Below are 21,190 nucleotides of genomic sequence, written 5' to 3'. Positions count from 1 at the left end.
TCTTGTCTGATAAAAAGGCCACTTGTAGAAGATCATTAAGTAAGCCTTTGACTGTGCTCCAGTTGTTGGTGCTGTTGCGACCAGCTACCACCTCAGAGAAAAGCTGGTGTCAGTGGTCTTGGAGCTTTGGAAGGTCTGGCTGTATTTCTGAGAAGTGTCAGATGAACTTAACTCCTTTTTTTCTTTTAAGGATACCAATTTGATAAGCATTTTAGAAGTTTTAGAAGTACAGCAGTATGGTAAACTAATAGCAATAAAATCAGTTACATACTGCAAATACTGTGCAATGAAGGTTGGCAGAGATTGTATCTATAAAAAGAAATGTATGCAAATGTTTGTTTCAATTGAATGCATCTTTAAAACGTTCTGTAGTGGAACATGTGAGGTAAATTACCTTCTTTCTGTGTGGTCAAACAGACCCATTTTCATTGTTTAAGTAAGGTGAATTTTCCCCTTCTCTCAGGAACAGCTGGTGCTATGTTCTTCACATAAGGAAATTCCCTGTAAAATCAGTGTTTTGACACTTAGCAGCTTGACACTTCAGTGTTGTCTGGCTGCTTTTGCTTAGCTGCATTTGAAAGAAGCACTTTTAAAGAAATGCCCAAGGTCCTGCCACTCTGTTAACTCTTATTGACATTCAGGTCTTTATTCAAATCTACCAGTAGACCAATGATACTAGAAAGGTTACTGTGATATGTACTGAAAGCAGAATGTAGGTAACTGATAAACAGCAGAAAGTGGTTCAGTTCTTGCATGTAGTGACTACAGAATAGCAGGTACTCCTTTCAAATAGGAGGATCCATGCTACCAGGAGTCAAGTTTTGTATAAAATGTGTTGCCTTGTACTTTGAGCCACTTTGTAAATAAACTTTAACATGATTTTCAAAATAAATCTTTTTTATGATGCATTGCTTTTCTGCCATAATCAGAGATAGCTTTCATCCGGGTGTATGAAATTTGGCTGTTGCATAAGTGACACTAGTAAAATAGCAGAATGGTGTGGGAAAACAGATACTAAAAGATACGTAACTTACACCTCCCCAGGACCAGAAATAAACATTCAAGCCGCCATAGTATAGGTATTTAGACACCATTTTTTCCCTTGAAAGGATTGTCAGGTGCTTTATCCCAGTGACTCAAGTTAAAAAGCAGGGGTGGTTAAATTCACTGTCTTCTTTCTTTTGGGTTGAGGTGGTTCCATAGTAAGGAACACTTTGCAGTGAAAAAGGACAACTGTGCTTGAAGCATTGTAAAAGTGGAATAAGAAAATATACCAAGAGCACCTGCTTGCAGTTGTTCTCAGTTGTGAGGCTGTGTGCTGTAGTTCAGAGAACTCCATTCCAATTTTTGGCAGTTTTATGGGTCTTCTTGAATCTTGTCAACAAATCTTGAGGTGGCAGGCTGCCTGGAGAAAGGTTCAAGTACAGCACAGCATATACCAAAAGGCATAAGGAGAAGTTACAAAGAAGATTTTATAGGCGCATTAAAAAATGAGTAGTTATGGGGTGGAGAGGAAATGTCATGTCATGGAGGCAAACGCACAAAAGTGAAACAATCAAGCCCAAAGTATTTATGTGTTCTTTGATATGGAGATAATTTAGTGGATCCAGCAGAGGAGGAAAAGATGAAAAAGCAGAACACGTAAAAGTCTTGCATGCTTGGTGGTCAGTTGCATGGGAAGTCATTTAATTGAAAGCTCAAGAAACGGCACGAGGACAAAATGTGCCATTGCAAAATTGCAAGGCGAGTGAAGGTTAGTGTATGCGACTTATGCATAGCAATAGCTTTTGCTCATGGAGGGGAGCTTTTCCTTCCTGTGTTCTGGCAGTGTGTGATTGGAAATGCAGTCTCCTTGTGGAAATTTTAAAAAAGGACTATTATGATACTGCTGTTAGCATAGGAAATGGTGTAGCATTGCACCATAGTGATCTTCCTCTGCTCAGCTTTCATGAGAACTCACCTGGAGTACTGCATCCAGCTCTGAAAGCACAAGAAAGATGTGGACCCATTGGAGCAAGTCCAGAGGAGGCCACAGAAATGCTCTGAGGGCTGGAGCAGCTCTGCTATGGAGACAGGCTGAGAGACTTGGGCTTGTTCAGCCTGGAGAAGAGAAGGCTCCAGGGAGATATTATTGCAGCCTTCCACTGCCTAAAAGAGGGCTTGTAAGAAAGCTGGAGAGAGACTTTTTACCAGGGCCTGTGGTGCCTGTGGAAGGGGAAGGGGTTTTAAACTGAAATAGAGTAGATTTAGACTGGACATGAGGAAATCTTTCAATCTGAGGGTGCTGAGGCACTGCCACAGGTTGCCCAGAGAAGCTGTGGCTGCCCCATCCCTGGCAGTGTTGTGCAAGGCCAGGTTGGACACAGGGGCTTGGAGCAACCTGGTACAGAGGAAGGTATCCCTGCCTGTGGCAGGGGGTTGGAACTTTGTGAGCTTTAAGCTCCCTTCCACCCCAAACCAGTCTGTGATTCTATGTTTGATGAATGATACTGTGGTAGGCAAGTGTAAGAAGTAATCTTTTTGCTCTTGGCAGGATTCATTTTGCTTAACTGTAGTAATTTAAAAATAAGTGATTATAATTTAATCAACATTAAACTGGTGTAAGCTGTTAGTTTTGCCTCAAAGGCAGTTTTGTTCACTGCTGGCTGCTTGCTGTTGCTTGGCGCTGTTTTTGGCTGGATGGTGGAATTGCATTTGTTGACTGTGGTGGCAGTTTTTGCTACTTGAAAAGGTTAATGTAATTTCAGGTTTCAAAGCATGCATCATAATTGCTTCATCTTGGTTCTCTTGCCAGTAACTGGAGAGCTCCTCCACGGTACCTGTTTTACCTACCCATTTTAGGATGGGGTGACTGTTGAGAGTACCCTTGCTCACCACTGATAAGAGTAAACTAAATGCTTAGTTTTGCAGGAGCTAATGGAGGGTAAGATCTCATCCTTTGGTAGCAATGGATGACTTTTCTGGTTTGGTTTTCTTATACTAGCTTGCAAAGTGATCAAAAGCATTGATATTATGATAAAGTTGTTTTTCATAATAAAAAAACAGTGTTTGGCCATAATAATAATGTGATGGTGTGCTGCTTTAAAGAGACAGGATTCCCTGTGCGAACTTGGGCTGTGCATATGTATCTGCCTAAATCAGCTTTACAGTTAGGAGCACATGCAAACCTCATGGCATGGGAACTTTGAGTCCTCTTTTGCTTCTAAACTGTAAGCTTGTTTCTAGTGCTAATGTACCGTTAACTCTGTTGTACAGACATGGAAGTAATGAAGCCTTTAATTGATGAACAAAACTCAGATGGCCTCTCGGATGAAGAGCATGAAAGTGCTATCCTGCCAGTTGAGAAGCATTACCAGCTTGGTGATGGAGGAGGCATTACGTATGTATCAGCTTGTTAAAATCTGTTCCTTCAATTTGTTTCTCATGAGTAGTTTACTAAACTCTTAAGGGGCTTTCTTGCACCTGTGGTACAATTTTGTAGTAATACATTGGGACTTTGCACAGTTCTGCCAAAAAGCAGCCTCTTTTGAGTAGGTTCTGTGCTTTTCGTAAGCTAACAATGGACTGGCCATAAAATATTCCAGGGTGCTGATTTGTGAAGTGATTGTGTCACTCAGAACCCAAGCACTGTTTAAAAAGGGTTTTGACTGATTTTATGTTTTTGTAAAGAAACTTAAGATGACTTTGGAAATAATCAGTTTCTTAAAGCTTCATTAGAAGAATGTGTGAAGCTTTTATTTTCTTTTGGTAGAGCTTTGGCTGTCAGACTTGTGATTTGCAGGTCAGAATGTTGCTGATACTAAACCAGTAGTGATGAAACGTGTTAATTTTTACTCTGAGGCTAAAGGACAGTAAAGTTGCACAGAAAAATAACATTTCACAAGCTGGAGGGAAGAACTGAAGATCAGACTTGTATGTTCTATTTGGGGGAGCTCACATGTTAAGAGGAATAAGAACATTTAGTATTCCGTGCATCATTTAAAGTAGTTGGACTACCTTAAAGCAGTTGAAGCTCAGAATTTATCCATTTATTAATAAGTGACAGAGGGTGTGGTTTTGTTTTTTCTGTTTCCCCCTCTCTCTCCCAGTCTCAGTGTACTTCTAACATGGCTTCATATTTTTACCCTCAGGTTTACACAAACACTGACACACCTCCTCAAGGGAAATATTGGAACTGGGCTTCTTGGTCTTCCACTTGCTATAAAAAATGCTGGCATTGTGGTAAGGATTCAATTATTAGAAAAGTTATCTGGGAAGATATGAAGATGTGTGTCTAAGCCTGAAAAACTGAAATCTCAATACTTTTTGTATTGAGATTTTATCACTGTCAGCTTCAAGAGGATTGTGTTCTATTTTTATCTCTTTAGACTGAATTTTGTACTGAAGATTGAGGATTTGATTCTTAAACTTACAACTTCACCCTGAAGACTGTGTTGTATTTTTGCTTAGCTGAAGTGTTTTTCTGGTGAAAGCAAAACTTTGTTAGGAGGAAGACTCTGATGCACTCAAACTCACAGGGATTTTTATTCTGGCATTGTCTTATCTTTGTACAGGCTTCTCTACATCTGATCTCTTTGTACAGATTGCATTTAACAAGATTGTTAACTCAATCTTGTGTTTCTGCAGAAGCAGGGTATACCACAGCTTGTTTATACTGGGTAGCAAACTGGGGCATGTCCTAAGCCAGGCTAAATTTAATCAAGTGACATTTTCACCTTACGACTGCATAATCCTGTAATTCTTTTTTACTGGGTGTTCAGTTTAAGAATGAAAGTTACATGTGAGAAGCAAGTATCTTCTGTGAAAGCCTTTGGTCAAACTGCTACTCAAACAAATTGTTCAATTTTCAAATTATCTCTAACTTAGATCTGTAATAATAGAAATTATCAAGGGTTTGTTTGGTTTTTATGCTATACATCAAGTCTACTAATGCAAGGGGAAGTGTTATGCCACTTTGAAGTAGTTCAAACCACTGTTTTGGATTGTGCAGTATATGCAGTCTTTTCTCTTAACAGATTTTTTTGGCGCATATCTCAGTAAAGCTTTTAGAGGATGAAGCTATTCACACCCATTCTGTGTTTGTGCTTTATTGCCCCTTAGCAGCCTTCTCTCAAGTAACGAGCTAGAAGTAAGGAATGCCGTAAAAGATCAGCAGTGAATCCTCATCTGAGGGGGGGGGAATCTAGTTGCATAAAATTTTTAATTCTTAATTTATTTGCTACCATGTAAATGTTTTTGCATGTAAAGATTTTCTCCCAGCATATTTTAATGAAAAATCCTCTTTATTTCCTGTGTTCTCCCTTTTTTTTCCATACCAGATTGGACCAATCAGCCTTGTGTTCATAGGAGTTATATCTGTTCATTGTATGCACATCTTGGTACGTTGCAGCCACTGTCTATGTCAGAGGTAAATGTGGAACTGCTCATTCTGTTGCTGAATTTGGGTATTATGTTTTTTCTTTCTTCTTTTCTGTTTCCGATTGTTGGCCTACAGAATGTCCTGATGCTGTAGCAGTTTCTTCCCTTCAGTTCAGAATCTTGAACTTGCAAGAAGTAACACTCAGTTTTGGATTGTGCAGCTATAAATGATAGCTATAGTTTAATATATTGAAAAAATATTTGTTCTCTGCTCATACACAAAATGAAGTTGTTTTCCCGTCTTTGCTGGCACATAATCGGGTCTTTCTCATTACAGTTTTAATTGCTTGGTTTCAGTCTATTAGTCCTTCTTTATCCACATAGCTTTCTTCATAGCTTCTGGATCTTCATAGCTTTGAAAAGTGTCCAGTTTATAAATAGCCAGTTTATAAGTACTTCATAGGGATAAAAGATAGACTAAGAACTATTGTTAACAGTTAATCTTTCAAGAGTATTTGTGAGCTCTGTGTCTTTGGATTGTGATAACTTGATTGTTTGAAATTCTAGTGCTGAAGGAATGTGTTAAAATGATGCAGATAAACACTAGATGCGCTTCCAAGTGACATTTACAATACTGGGGGGGGGGGAGAAAGCAGCTTATAAAGTTTGACTGATTCTTTTGATTAATAGTAACTTATTAAATGTTTTTATCTGTCGGATGTTAGACAGAAGCAGAGTCTTGTTTTTAAAAAGTGCAGTGAAGGTTTTGAACTGAGCAGAATCACAAAACTGTCCCTGTCCCTGTAGTGAAAAAACTCCCATATCAGTTTAAGATGATATTGTGCTGTGGATCCTGTCATTCCTGAGTTCTTTACTTTTTCCTCTGTAGTTTTAAATGGCCTTTGAAGATGTATGTAAAACAGATCGCTGAAACAACTGCAATGCCTCCTTGTCCAGGAAAATCTGTTGAATCCTTCTGAAGCTCTTTGTGACTTTTAGATTTGAGATGAATTTCTTAAACTGATATAAGAATCTGATTTTGGATTAATGTATCAAGAAACTGTTGCATTAGGGGGAAGCAACGTTGTGGTTCACATGCTTGTGGAGTGCTGATTAGTCCTTCCTGGAGGAAATAAGCCCAAACCATATCTCTAAAGTTCAGCAGCCACAGAATGGTGCCACAGGTGATTCTGTGAGGCCACCAGCATTTTCAAGGTAGGGATCGAAGTCCTTGTAGTTTCTCGTAACTCAGTTTTTTCTTCAATCTCTTTGATTTCAGGATGAAAAAGTCCTCACTGGGATATAGTGACACAGTTAGTTACGCCATGGAAGTGGGGCCTTTGACTCCTCTTCAGAAACGAGCTTCCTGGGGGCGGTAAGTTTGCATTAGAATTTAATTTAATAAATTCTTTATTAAACATTTAGTGGCTATACTTGGAATAGTCAGGAGATCTCCTTTTTACTAAGATGTTGCCTGCTTTGACAGTGTGTTCTGTATGCTTGAAATACTTTGACACAGAGTTGTTACTTCCTGCAGCCAGCTAGTAGAGGAAAGGTGAGAGTATTGGGGAGTGTCTCTCTCTGTTAAGCATTTCAATTCTCAGGTCCTTGAGAGCTTCGAAGAAAAGAATTTGGTAATATAGGAAGAGATGTGGTATAACCAGAAGTGCATTCTGTATTGTGTAATGTAATAAGGTAATTTAAGTTGTCATTCTCTTTTATCGTAAACACCTTTCTCTGCATCAGAGTTCACTCTGCTTCAAGCAGGTTGACACTGCAAATGTTAATTACTTCAGTATATTTATTCTGGAAGGAAGCAAAGCAATTATTTGATTTATGTTGTTTAAATGTAACATACAAATAATGGAGAAATATGCACTATATTTTGCAGTAATGACATGCAGCTACTTTAAAGTGGCAATGACAATAAAAGTTTCTTTCCCTTGCATTAGTAGTCTTGATGTGCAATGTAAAAGGAACCTGCATTGCAGTGCTCATGAGATTAATGTGGCATTTGAATCTAGTGTATTGACTAGTGTAAAAGGAGCAGTAATTGCCTATTAGGTAGAAATGGGCTTATTGTTTGGATCCTAAGTATAATGCATGTTTGTTTTTTCTTCCTCAGGTATATTGTCGACTTTTTCCTAGTGATAACACAGCTGGGATTTTGTAGCGTTTATGTTGTGTTCTTGGCAGAAAATGTGAAACAAGTGAGTAACGTTAACCTGCCTCTGATTTTTTTCTTTTTTTTTTTGTTTTTTTTTTGTTTGTTTGTTTGTTTCGGCCAGGCCTTCTGCTGACTTAGTTTTTTTTCCCCGTGACCTTATGTCACTGGAATCTTTCTTTGGTTCTTGTTTAGACCATTCCATTTTCTAGAATGGTCTCATCTGGCACAGAGTCCATTGGATGTAAACCAGTCCTGATTTTTGTTCTTAAAAATGCCTGACACTGAAATTTCTGCATCCTCCTCAGCAGTCAGTCCCAGTGCTTTCCTATCTGTTAGACATCTGATTCTTTGTAGAAGCTTAAAATTTCTTACTGGCATTGTAAATCCTTTATTTTATATTCTAGCTATAAGTAATTTATTCTTCTCTGTTTGTGGGGCAGTTACTACATAGGGGATAGTATGTTTTTTCCCTCTCCTTGTAGGTGAGTATTTATATTGTGTATAAAAAGTATTCCAGTTTCTACAGATGAAGATGAGGTTAATTTGTGTATTTGGATACTCTGTAATTTGTATCTTGGTAGAGGGGAAAAATCAACCAGAACTGTAAAACCTGAAGTCCTACTGTCACAGTCTGTCTCAATACCTAAAAATCCTGTTTTATGTCTGACGTCCTTTTGTTGGCCTCCTGAAGTGGAGATTTATGTTTCATCCTTTCTAATGTAAGTTTGAGCCTTTCCTATCAAATAAGTATCTGATCAGCCAGTTTTTATGTATGTGTTTTGACCTTAAGCAACAGATGAGACTGAATGCTTACTGACTCTGGCTTTTGTAGATTTTGGGAAAAAAACAACCCATGAAACCTTTTCAGGAACTTGTTGCTGCTTTCTTGAAGAAGAATTAAAAGATCTTACAGGGAAGCAACCGCTACAAGAGCAGTTGCTGCAGAGACCCATGGCATATAACTTGTGAATGAGCTAAAGCCATCAGCAATTCAGAAGTTCCCCTTCCAATATTCCAAGTGTATTTGATTTAGGTTGCCCTGTGCTCTCTCCTCTGGGAGGGACAAGTCTGTGGAGTCTTCCTGGCATCTCTCTGTTGCAGAAGTCTGTCCCGTAGAGGGCACCAGAGAAAACAAGTTGGTATTGCTTAAAATCTCTGTTTGGGGTAGTGGAGGAGGAGAACGAAGGTGGACAGAGGGAACTGGGAGGGAAGGGTGGCACGTGTAGAGAGCTGAGATAAAGGAACAACATAATAGAAAGTTACTGATACAGCATCTGGACCAATAGCTCTGTGTTGTGGTTTAAGCCCAACTGGCAACCCAGAGCCATGCAGTTGCTTGCTCACTCCCCCCCTCCTTCCTCCCCCAGCTCCTGGAGGGATAGGGTGGAGAACCAAAAGAATGCAACTCCCACGGTTTGAGATAAGAACAGTCCGGTAGCTAAGGTGTAACACAAATCACTGCTGCTACCATCAGTAATAATAATGATAAGGGAAATAACAAGGGAAGAGAATACAGCCGCTCACCACCTGCCGACCGATACCCAGTCCAACCGAGCAGTGATCTAGCCCTTCCGAGTAACTGCCCCCAGTTTATATACCAGGCATGACGTGCTGTGGTATGGAATGCCTCTTTGGCTAGTTTGGGTCAGGTGTCCTGTTTCTGCTTCCTCCCGGCTTCCCCTCCTCTCTGGCAGAGCATGAGGCTCAGAAAGTCCTTGGTCAGACTAAACATTACTTAGCACTTAGCAACAACTAAAAACATTGGTGTTACCAGTGCGTTCCCAGGCTGAAAGTCAAAACCACAGCGCTGCACCAGCTGCTAAGGAGACAAATGACTGCTACTGCTGAACCCAGGACACTCTGCATTATGCTCTGTACTTTTCCGATCATGCTTGCATGTTAGTGTGTGCAAATTAAGTCCACTGGAACTCATGGGAATTTCCACCGAGATCTTTTCTTTGATAGTCTTAGTTAAACCTAGTGCCAGCCCAAATTTGGTAATCTCTGCCTTCACTTCATTTGCTGTTTCGGAGAATGAAAACGTGACAAAGCATTTTAAAATGGTTCTGGCACATGAATGGGAATATTCATCAGCCCAGATTACTTTGAGGTGAATATTTAGTTAGACACAGTGGGGTACGTGAGTCTAAATACTTATTTCATCATTTGAATTCTATGAAATGTTTGATGTATCCTTCTCACTTAAGGATATACAGTATAGCTTCTGGTGCTGAATCTTTTCTCATTAGTGTCTTGGGGATTATAACAACGTTGACTGCATTACACCAGTGTTTTCCAGATGCTTTGTGCTACAAGACCCTATTTCCAGTTATATCAAGTTTCAAATGAAGCTTTTCCTAAGGAATATTTTCCAAAGAAACTTAGGTTGGTAGAGTTCTGGTTAACTCTGCAATAAGAGGCTTATAGGTGAAGGTGTCTGCAACTGGAGAGGAAGGGTGAAACTGGAAAAAAGAGCTTGGCTGCATCAGGACTGAAGCAGGAACACACTGGGGTAGGAGGGATAGGAAAAAGAATCTGTGCTCCAAAGAGCATGGTCCCCTTTCATGTCACAGTTTGCTTTTCTTACTTGAGCAACAGACGACTTTAAGTTGACTCTTGGTATTTCTCGACTTGCTCGTGAATATTTGCTGAGTTCTTTGGAAAAGTGTCCTTTTTTTCCTTGTTTGCTGTTGGAGCTAAAAAATGAAAACATGTTCCTGCTGTGTGGGAACACTTTATTAGATGTTTAGCACTTCAAAGATGACCCATCGGTGTGATGCTAAAGAATGGAATATTGATTTTTTCCTAGGTTTTGTAAAAAGGAAAAAAACCCTCCTCAAACTTAGGAAATAAAACTATGTGTGTTAAAAGTGTTGTAACGTTCAGCACTATGCAATAATGAAATAACACAGTCTTTATCTGTCTAATAACATACTTTTGTGCCAGCTCTGGCACTGAGTATACTGGGTGTTGCTCTGAGTTGAATAAATAAAGGCATTAGGAGGAACCAATGAGTTCAATGATTACTGTTTTGATCCCACTAGATATTAAAAAGTCCATGGACTGTATGACAGAAAGAGAAGGTTTAGGGATACAGGCAAGGAAACAGTGGTCTTAGTTGAAGAGACTAAGGAAAGGAATTATTTGTGGCTTCTGAGGTAGTTCAGTTGAACTGAATTTTCTGCAGTCACTAGTTGTGCATTAGACATGTTTTGAGTACCTGACATAAGGAGTCTGATAACCAGATTTGCACGAGTGTTTGATCTTCCTGGATACAGCTGAAGTTGATGAATGCGTGAATGAGACATTTGATGAAGCACTCCTGTTTCAGACATGACACTATCATGTAAGTTAATGCCTTTGCAGTCACTATGCGTAGTGACTTCAGCAGCTGTGTGCTGCCTTTCTAAAATCATGATGATACTTCCTCATGTGGGTTAGGGAAATGTTTGTGGAGCTCACAGATAGCATCCATGATAAGCACAGAAAAAAATGCAGATAATGTGTGTTCAGGTTGGAAGCTGAGCAATGTTCACTGTGCTCTGTGACATATACAGAATATTATGTATGTCTTTTTAAGAGCAGATCCAATGGATGGGTAAGTAAAAGATTTGACTAAGTTGGCTGATACTCTGGTGATACTTCAGGTTATGTTGCTTTGTTTAGGAAAAAGACAGGTACAATGTCTTCTGATCTTGGCCCAGCATGACTGCCATATGCAGTGATGCATGAGTGGAGGACAGCAGGAGAGTGAAAGTGATTGTTGTCCAGAATAGGAATCTGAGATAATATTAATTCTAATGTTTTGGAGAAGAAGTTGGACAGACAGTGAGTCATAGTCCATTGTAACGCAATCAGCAGTAAACATGCACTGAGCTAAACAGCATATGAGAAAGAGTGCAAAAAAGTCCTCCTACTGCTTTGTATTTTGTTACTTGTTAGAACAGTTTTAAGTGATACCTGATTAATTAAAAAATCTAATAAAATACTTTCAAAGTGATGGTAATGTTGGCTTGCACCTTGACAGACCAATATAGAGTTTACTGTCAAGATCCTTTTTATAATGTTAGCATTTTACTTTGGCTTTCTTCCACCTGTCAATCACTCTTGTCTGTTTGCTCTTCTACAATGTTAACCTTTCATGGATTCATAGACTGGTTTGGGTTGGAAGGGACCTTAAAGCTCATCCAGTTCCAACCCCCTGCCACACGCAGGGACACCTTCCACTAAGAGCAGGTTGCTTCAAGCCCCTGTGTGCAGCCTGGCCTTGAACACTGCCAGGGATGGGGCAGGTTCAGGATTTCATCTTTTTTCTTTCTTTCTTTGCACTTCGAGCAGCAGGATCTGATGGAGGCTCCTCAAAGTCATGACATTTCTGAGAATCCAGTTGGTATTTTAAAAATGTATTTTAGAACCTGAACTGTATCCTGCTGCTGTTATTCCTTTTCCTTAAAGGAAGAATGTAATTTGTTTTCTAATAGCTCGTCATCCAGCTACAGTTATTTGTATAAATTGAATGCATGGTAGGTTGAATATTTATTGTAGCTGAGGTTTTCAATGGGACTTACGTGCTGAAATCACATTGTGTTTCTTAGAATCCCCCTTACATGTCTGTGTGTGCAGAGTGGCTCTGACTGCCTGTCAGTGCCGGCAAGCAAGTAAACACATGAGACTGTTGTTAAGGTGAAAGGCTGTTAAAGTTGTATTTCTGTGTATTTTGTTGTTTCTGTATTTCCATTTTAAGTATGGTGGGAAAGCAGGAAACTTCTAGAGAGAGTTTTACTTCATGTGGCATTAGGGAAGTAATTTGGTTGAGTGTTTGACATGTTGCTTGGGAAAGTAGAGTTATTGTAGCTGTGTGAATTCACTGGAATTCAGATCAAAATGTATTTAGCTCTTTGTAGCTTTCTTATTGAAAACTAACAGAAGGTAAGTGTCTTGTAAGTGACACTTAAGGTTCTTGCAAGGTGGAAACAGTCAGTGTTTCCATGATGACTGGTGTCCTCTGTTTTCATTTTAGAGTGAGATTTCTGGAAAATGTGGTTGCAGAATCACATCTTTTACCTTTCCCTTTTTCATAATGAAAAAAATATCTATCTAGTGCTTTTTGTTCCAGATGACAGAATTTTAAGTTAATTCTGTCTTCCTGAGTTTGTGGATTGTTTGAAACAATGAAAGTAAAATCAGTAGTGTATTTTTATGTATTTTTATGTATTTTTTTTCTCCTAGACTTGTAAAATCTGAGTTTTGGCAAATGTGCCAACTTGAATGACTTGATTTACATACAGTTGGTTTTCCATTATCAACTAAGGCCCTTTGCGTCATGCAAGTCTCAAGTGCCAATGATACCTTGATTACCAACTGTATCTCCAGCCTGTCCTTCTTTCTCTACTTTGGCTGCTGTTCTTGGCCCAGTGTGACTGCCATGTTCAGTGATGCGTTAGCAGAGTGACCGTATACTCACTGATAGCACTGTTTGATAACATAGAATCATGGAAATCAGGTTGGAAGGTTCCTCAAGGATCATATGGTCTGCTTGCTTTCTTGGCAAAGCATGACCTAGACGAGATGTCTCGGCACCCTGTCTAGCCAGATCTTGAAAGTGTTCAACACCAGGGAGTCTACCGCTTCCCTGGGGAGATAATTCCAATGGATAATTGTTCTCTTTGGGAAAAATTTTCCTCTTGTTTCCATTTGGAATCATCATCTTTTGTTTAATTTGTACAGGTCCATGAAGGATTCTTGGAAAACAAGACAGCTCCCATAAATGTCAGTGCCACCAGCAGTCCTTCTGAGAAAAGGAGTACTGATTTACGAATATACATGCTGTGTTTCCTGCCATTCTTGATCCTCCTGGTCTTTATTCGTGACCTGAAGAGCCTGTCCATGCTTTCACTGCTTGCCAATCTATCCATGGCTGTCAGCCTGGTGATCATTTACCAGTATATTGTTAGAGTGAGTATAAAAACATTTATTGTCTTTTGTTTTCAGTGTGGCAGATTGTATTTGTTGCATGTGGCAGTTGGTCTCTGATAGATACGATACTGACTAACAATTTCTGAAAGGTGGAATTATCTTGTATTTAATTTGAACAGGTGCCCTATTACTTGACATGCTTTAAGCACAGAGTTCTACAGTACTTTTGAAAGACAGGATAATATTGATGCACTTCAGAAAAAATATGTATCGTAACAAATTGGAGTCCTTGGGGAAAAGAATATGTGGGTTTTTATGGGCTGCATACAGAACTGTCAAGGTTTTAATCTGTGGTCAATCTTTCTGTTGCAACAGAAGAACAATTTCAGCAGCAGTGTTTATTTCTAGTATTTCTCCAGTACAGTTAGAAAAAAATTAAGACTTACCCTTTAGGAATGCATTTTGCAGACTTCCATCTCCTGGGAAGTTGAATAGTTCCTGCATAGTCTGGATTGCTGCTGGTTTTTCGTATTTGGAGGCATTTCATAATGGAACAAATTAAACCAATGGTTGGAAAAAAAATCACATGTAAAAACCTTTACCTTTTTATTTCTTAGGATTTTTGAAAAGTGATAAGATGCTGTTGCATGCACAGTGTAGATAAGTGCTGAGTGACAGTATTGCTTGAGAAAGCTATCATGTGAGTGTTATGAGATGAGTGGGAAGCAGAGAATTAATTACTCTGGAATTAATTGGTCTGCAGAAGCTCAGCTTGTATTTAAAAGATTTTCTTTTGCTGTTGCTTACGGTTGTGAGAATAACTGCAGTATGAAAGCAATACTATGAGAAGTTTTCAGAAGATTAAGCTTGAGGTGTGAGCTTTCCTTTTTGTTTTAATTGATATTCACTCATACATGCTAGTGTGATACTTTAAATGCGTGATTTCTAGTGTCACTAGTATGAATGTAGATTAAATATATGTGCAAGTGTCTGTGTGGGTGGGGAGGCAGCTATAAATGTGTATAAAGGACTGAGTTTGGGATTGTAAAATGCCATGTATGCACCACTCAGCATGTGCTGAGTTTTCTTTGCTATAGGGTAATGTTTCAATCAAAATTGTAGGATCAGATAATGCACTTTACATAGCACTGTTTTGCATTGTTTTCTTCAGGATATAATAGATCCACAAAAACTGCCTCCTGTGGTTGGCTGGAAGAAATACCCACTGTTTTTTGGGACTGCAATATTTGCTTTTGAAGGAATCGGTGTGGTAAGTGCTTTTTACTGACTCTTCAGAATATCTCAATCTATGTTAGATGATGGGATACAGACAGTTTACTCCTGCTGTTTTTTTTGTTGTTTTTGTTGAAGCACTGATATGAAAAGGGTTAATTTATCTTATCAAATCAGGCAAAAGTTGAGGACATAACATCCCCGTCACAGGGAGTTTGGTGAATACTGATTGCTACTTGGACTTTTGGCGCCTTCCCAAATTACAAGAATGCCTTTAGTTCCAAGCAGATTGAGACAATAGTGTAATCATAACTAGTATCATCATATGCTAGATAATAATACAATACCCAGCTAATAATATGATGATACTATAATTACAGTGATTCAGCAGCTCAGTTTTAGGTGATGAGAGTGTAAAAACAGAAACTTATTTAGCATCCTTCTTTTCCTGTGGGATCACAGAAGACAAAGTGATTTATTAGAAATGCATTATTCTTCCTGCTTCAGACTTGTCTGTAAATATGACTTGACAGAGATGGAGATGATGAGAAAAAGAATAGAATTTTTTTCCAATTCATGTCCTTCTGACAATGAACCTCAGTTCCTCATCGTTTCCTGAAAGATGTGGATTAAATAGATTCATCACTTTGAAAGCTTGTTTTTTGAAAGTAGATAATTTTCAGCCTCTGCTGTTTCTAAGGGCTTCGTGCTTACATCTCACACTAGCAAAGTTTGCAAGTTAGTTGGCATTTGTTTCACGTCATGTTTTAAAAAATAGCTGAAGAGGCTACTGGGAATGGTAGGTCATAATGTCTTTGAACTGTTAGGAAATTACTCTATACACTTTATTTGTTACTAATACAATTACACGCTTCAGCAAGTGTTACTGTATGATTAAAGCCCAAATAAACAGCCCTTTCCTGCCCCTCCAAAACAAAACAAAAAACCAAACCCAGACCAACCCCAAGCCAGCATGTGGTTAATCTGAAATGATGGTCTATCACTGACATAACACAGAAGAGTTTTCAAATCTCTTTTCTTTTTGGAATTATCAGCTCTGACTTAAACCAGAATATTTTATCTTGGTGTTGCAATATCACTGCCAGAAGAGCTAAATAGGAAAACCCTTTAACTCTTACTATGTTGCAACAGTGTGTTTTCACACACAGGATATTTGGATCTAATGACTGTTGAGTCTGTTTCTCAAACTGTTCTTGACTTGTTTTCAAACTGTGAACTGACTGATGCAGCAGTTTAGCTACCATATATCTGAGTGTATCCAGACATCTTTCCTTTTGTCATCTGGAAGTTCCATCATAGGAAATCATTAATTTTCCTCATTTTGATTGATGCCTACTGGGCAAAAATCCCATGCGCAGTGAATCAGGCAGATTGGACTATACTAAGGTTATTTCTCTAAAATTGTACAGTCCATCTGGGACAGACTACACTTACTATATGTGGTCAAATGCAAGTCATGTACCATAGGTCTTGATACGTATTCCAGTTGTATCAGATACGCTTATAGCACAGAGGTGTGGGTTGTAGCCAGGAAATCCTAAATGAGGCTCCTGTGGGTCTCAGGAAAGCATGGAAGGCTTACCACTTGGTAGTGGTAGTTTATTACATTATAGGTGGAGAATTGATTTATAGTAATTATTTTCTGGCACATTAGAACCCACCCTGGGGGGGGAACTAATCCTAGTACAGCAGTAGTAACATTGACTTCCAATGTAAACCTTTGAAGAACTACTTAATATTTCTTCCTTATATGCAGGATGATATTCATATTTCTCTGCATGTCCAAAATATCCCTGAGAAGCAGAGTGTTTGCTGTGCATTCTTATGCTGTAGTTGTGTGCACCAGAGGGAAGATTTGACAAAAAAAAGATTTTATGGATCTGAATAATCAGAACTGAGCAAAGTTGTTGAAGCATGAAGTAAAAAAAGATGAGTGAAGCAAAGAGAGGCGGACGCTGCTGCCACTTCACATAGTTAATATTTCATACAGTTCTCTGTGATTGATATAATAACCAGTTATTACAGCTCAGTAAGTTGCCATCATAGACTGAGCTGTGATCTCTCTGTATACATGTTTGTGACCTCTTGCAAATGTGAAGTGAAACAAGATTAGTTTAAAATTCTTCCAGAGATGTAAGCAAATGTGTTTTAACCCACATTACAATGGATTGAGAATACTCGTGTAGTCAGTTGCTGTTGTGTATCGGATGTGTTACAGTTTGTTACCCTGTGTCTTGTTTATTGTCATTCTTATGTCCGTGTGGTTGAATTATCTGGTAATGAAAAAACCCTTACCGTTTAGTTATATTGGCTTCTTAGTCTGCTCTCTGCCTGCAAGGACTCAAGATGGATTTACCTGATCTTAGTATTTTTGTTAGAGACTTGATTCTAGATTTTATTCTGGAATGTCTTGGAAACAGCACTATTAATGTGAAGCTACCTGGACATCACATTATAAACAGAAGCCTTGTGGTTTCAATTTGATCAGAAAAGTTGATTGTGGTTGTTACATTTTATGCAGTAAGTTGGCCTTAAACAGTTATGAAGCCTCATTTTTCCTTGTCCTTGATTCCAAACATACATTATGCTAATTCTCATCTGAGAGCTGCCAGATTACTGAATGTATGAATGGGGACAGCAAATGAAATTCTGAGGTTTTTGGGCTGGTTAAATCATCTTAAACAGAATCTGACAAGAGAAGAAAAATGCCCTCGATGTGGTTTTTCTTCCACCATTGTTCTGTGTAAAATGGTCTTTCCTGCTAGGAGTGTTTAATGGTCTGTTCAAGAAGAGCACTAAATTATCTACAAGGCACAGTATAAAACAGTGCACCTTAACCACAGCAGTTGGGAGGATTTATTTTCAAAGACACGTAGTTGCTTTTGTTTTTTATTAACAGGGGAGTGGCTAATCTAGACAGAAAATAATTGTCAGTTCATAATCCCATGGTGAGTATGGAAATGTGTTTGTCTGGTTTCTTTGAACCAAATAAGAGACTGCAGGGGAAATACTCTAGCACTGGTTCTTTTTCATCCCATTGTTCCCAAAAGCTTTTTATATATTGTTTTTTTTTTTGTTTCTTTTAGTTTAGCACTTGTCCTTATTTAAAGTATGACTGTAGTTCTTCAGTAACTATTAAAATGAGTGAGACTAATTAAATGGAGGAGTCAAAAGTCCTGTTCACTATGGGGAAAGTGATTCAGGAAGGTGCAGTGATTCAGCAGGTTCCTAGTAGGATTTTCTTCTTGATCTTGATTGTATTTCTCTTTTAGACAGTGAGTGTACAAACATGGGTTTTGGTTAAAATCTGTCATTAGTTTAGAACTGATTAGCTGTCCCTGTGTAATAAGAAAATCAGCAGTATGGGAGTAATTTGAAGTATCGTTGCTTTGGCATAATTACAGTGATGAATTGATGATATTAATATGATGAATTAAGATGTTCTTACCTGCCTGGGAGATCAACCTAAACTCTTATTTGATGGCAGATTTGGACAATTTGTTATTTTGCTAAAGCCCAGACAGGTTGCTCATTTGTTGCTACAACTGCTACAGCAGAAATAAGGTTAATGCATGCTCAACTGTGTACTTGTAACAGGATTAAAAAGTGCTGCAGTCTGTTGCTTGTGCTGTTCATCTCTTTGCTCCCTATTTGAGTTGTCTGTAAAAATGGGGTCACTGCTTATTGAGGTAAGGTACCTGCTGCAAATTTTGAATGCCTCGGCAAGCAGGTGGTGATCATCATTATGTGCTAACAGGAGGAGTTGGCAGCACGGGTACCCCATGATCCCTTAATATTGAGTGAGCAAATCTGAGAGCTCTGTACTGTCAATCTGGTGGTTATCAGTGTTGAGAGCTGGTTTGGGATTTCAACACTTGTAAGTTAAGATTTCAACACTTGTAAGTTAAGATTTTAAGACCATCATGGTTTCCTTGTGAAACTAGTGGCATCAATAAAGTCTGTGGAACAGTAGTAGCAACAGAAAATGCAGGTAATAGCTTCGCATAATGTTAAACTTGTATAATAACAGTTACACCTAATGAATGTTTGGTGAAAGCCTGGTTGGCTTTCTCGTTAGAGGTATGAAAACCAAATCCAAATGTGGAAGTGATATTCTAATGTGAGCATCAGAAGGATGGAGGATGAAACAGGTTCATAACATTTTAAAACAGAAAGATACTTTTTCTTCTCTGTTACATACAAATGTAAGTGAAGTGCGGTTTGTACAGTTGAGTATGTTTGTGGGCTTTTTTCCTGTTGAGTGCTGCAGACTGATTAGGGAAGAGAAATTGTTTCTTTTTAATATTAATTTCAGGTTTGGAAAATAAGGCTTCTGGTATTTTAGCCTATGACTAAAAGATGTCTATTCAAATTGCTTTTGAACTTGGATATCACAGCTTTGCAGTAGAAGGTGGGGTGGTATTTGTATATGGAAAGACAGGCTCTGGAATCACATTAGGCAGCAGCTAACCAATTCCAGGAGATTTAGAGAAGAGAACGTTAAGTGGATTATAATTTTAAAACATCATTATTTGGATTTTGAAAGTGATGCAGATGAGGCTGTGAGGCCTGTGCCTCTGAGATAAAAGCCTCTCATTATCAAAAGTTCTTCTGCCCAGATTAGTATTATCCTTTAAAAAAAATAATGAAACCCAGTGGTGTTCTTCTGTTGCTTTAAGACCAGACTAGATTTGTCAGGAACAGACATTTAATGGGTAAGATGACATCATCTAAATGTACTTGGGCCATCTCTAAACTGGGATGTATCGGTTTCATTGATGCTCCTTTGAGATGGTGCAAAGGCTTGTACCCTCAAAATATGAATGATAGGAGTTCTCAGAGGATGTTTTTGCATTTGGACAGGCAAGGGTAGGTGACTGGATTTAATGACCGTGGAAACGACCTACTCTTAAATATACATGGTAAATGTGAACCTTAAATGTTGTGTCAGTAAGAGGCAGGTAGGAAGAATCTGAGAAGATTGCTTTTTGGAGTGATTGGAATTGCTCAGCAGATTTCAGAAGGTGGTGTTCTGTAAGGAGAACTTGGCTTCTGGATTTATTTTTTTGGTAGAAACCTTTTGTTGCAAAAATAGATCTACAGTTACCATTCGGCTTGCATCTTTCTGTGAGTAATAGTAGCCACCCATTTATTTGCAGTCATGGGGGATCTGTTAAGGAAAATTAGATTTTTTTTATTGCACTTGTGCAAAATAGTGATGTTCTATATCTTCCTCAAGCGAGTGAGCTTTAAAAATGCATCTAAAAGTGATGGAATGAAAGCTTGTTGCTCAAAACAATGTGTGAGACTTTCTTCTGTACAGTGACAGAGTAGCTGTCAAGGACAGGCAAGCAAAATATAGCAATGTAATAATAATATATGTTATGATCATTTTACTTGGAGAAACCACACTTTGTCTTTAGGCAGCTCTCTAGTACACTGTAGGGCTGTAGATCCACCTTTCAGTGAACAGATGAATTCATTAGTGACTTCTGCAGCAAGAAGGAATGGGCCAGGCTGGGGCTACATTGTTTCGCTGAGGGTTCAGTCTTCTGCCTTTGGGCGTTATGTAGTAGAATTTATGTTTACATACCTTGAATTCCATCCTTTGATACCAGTTTCCTCAGTTTTTTTTGCTTTGAATGAACAAACTTTGTTTTGTTGCAGTAGGACATGATTCTAGTTGGATACATTTTTTTTTTCTGAGTAAATATTGATAAATATATTGGTTTTAATTTTCCAAAGTTCTTGTGTTGTCTGTACCATGCACTAAACAAACATCTGTATAGCTCTCTCCTACATGAAGTACTTACTTTAAAAGTGTAAGAGATGGAGGATTGCTTCTTTTTTGCCATTTTAGTGATATTTCCTAAAAAAGGGAAAGATGACCATCTATGTGTAAACATTAAGCATGTCTGCTTTTAAATTATCCATTACAAGATTAGGTTTTAGTGGCCATGACAATTAAATCAGTTTATCTGATTATCTGTAGGCTTAATTCTCCTGTGGGGTTTTTTTGATCCAGTAGTATAAAATGTACAGTAGAGATTTCTGATGAGAAGCAGACAGCCACCTTTAGCCTAGTTGTAGGAAGGGAGTGTAGCAGGATATTCAAGGGAAGGAATGAGGAGACAGTGGTATTACTGGGGCATGTTTATACCTACTGCATGCAGCTTGGAATTAAAGGGAGGATACTTTGCCTAATGGGTGATGGTAGATTAGCCAGGCTATTTCAAAGATGCAGTTATACTTCTTTGTCAGTAAATGATGGGTATGTTTGAGTTTATCTGATGAATGAAAAAAAAGATGTATTATGCCTGTTTTGGAAATTAAGAACTCAAATGTACATAATTACTGAAGGGATCAAGTATGAAGTTTCAAGGAAGGTGATAGTAGTGACATGTGCCAGTGTCTCAGAAACAACAGGAAGATCTCTCTGAAGCAGGTGACAGAGAAAAAAAAAGATGTAGAATTTATTCAGTTGAGGAGAGAGAA

At 38.5% G+C, this 21,190-nt stretch overlaps 1 protein-coding gene across 3 annotated transcripts in view; it reads left to right on the top strand.

The window, feature by feature from the left end:
- Positions 1-21,190, top strand: part of SLC36A4 (solute carrier family 36 member 4) — a 77,985-nt gene that overhangs the window by 4,855 nt on the left and 51,940 nt on the right. For 2 of the 3 annotated variants that reach the window (XM_062639291.1, XM_062639290.1), the window contains exons 2-8: positions 3,256-3,379; positions 4,131-4,221; positions 5,319-5,407; positions 6,638-6,733; positions 7,484-7,568; positions 13,253-13,480; positions 14,613-14,711. In XM_062639291.1, coding sequence (XP_062495275.1) covers positions 3,256-3,379; positions 4,131-4,221; positions 5,319-5,407; positions 6,638-6,733; positions 7,484-7,568; positions 13,253-13,480; positions 14,613-14,711 — 812 coding nt within the window. The remainder of the gene's footprint in view (positions 1-3,255; positions 3,380-4,130; positions 4,222-5,318; positions 5,408-6,637; positions 6,734-7,483; positions 7,569-13,252; positions 13,481-14,612; positions 14,712-21,190) is intronic. The other variant, XM_062639292.1, reaches the window with a different exon arrangement.

Source organism: Pezoporus occidentalis, unplaced genomic scaffold (assembly GCF_034315485.1).
Source record: "Pezoporus occidentalis ecotype Australia unplaced genomic scaffold, CSIRO_AGI_Poc_V1 ctg6, whole genome shotgun sequence".
Lineage (NCBI taxonomy): Eukaryota > Metazoa > Chordata > Aves > Psittaciformes > Psittacidae > Pezoporus > Pezoporus occidentalis.
Note: the sequence above shows the minus strand (reverse complement) of the source record. Positions and strands in the feature narration are given on the sequence as shown.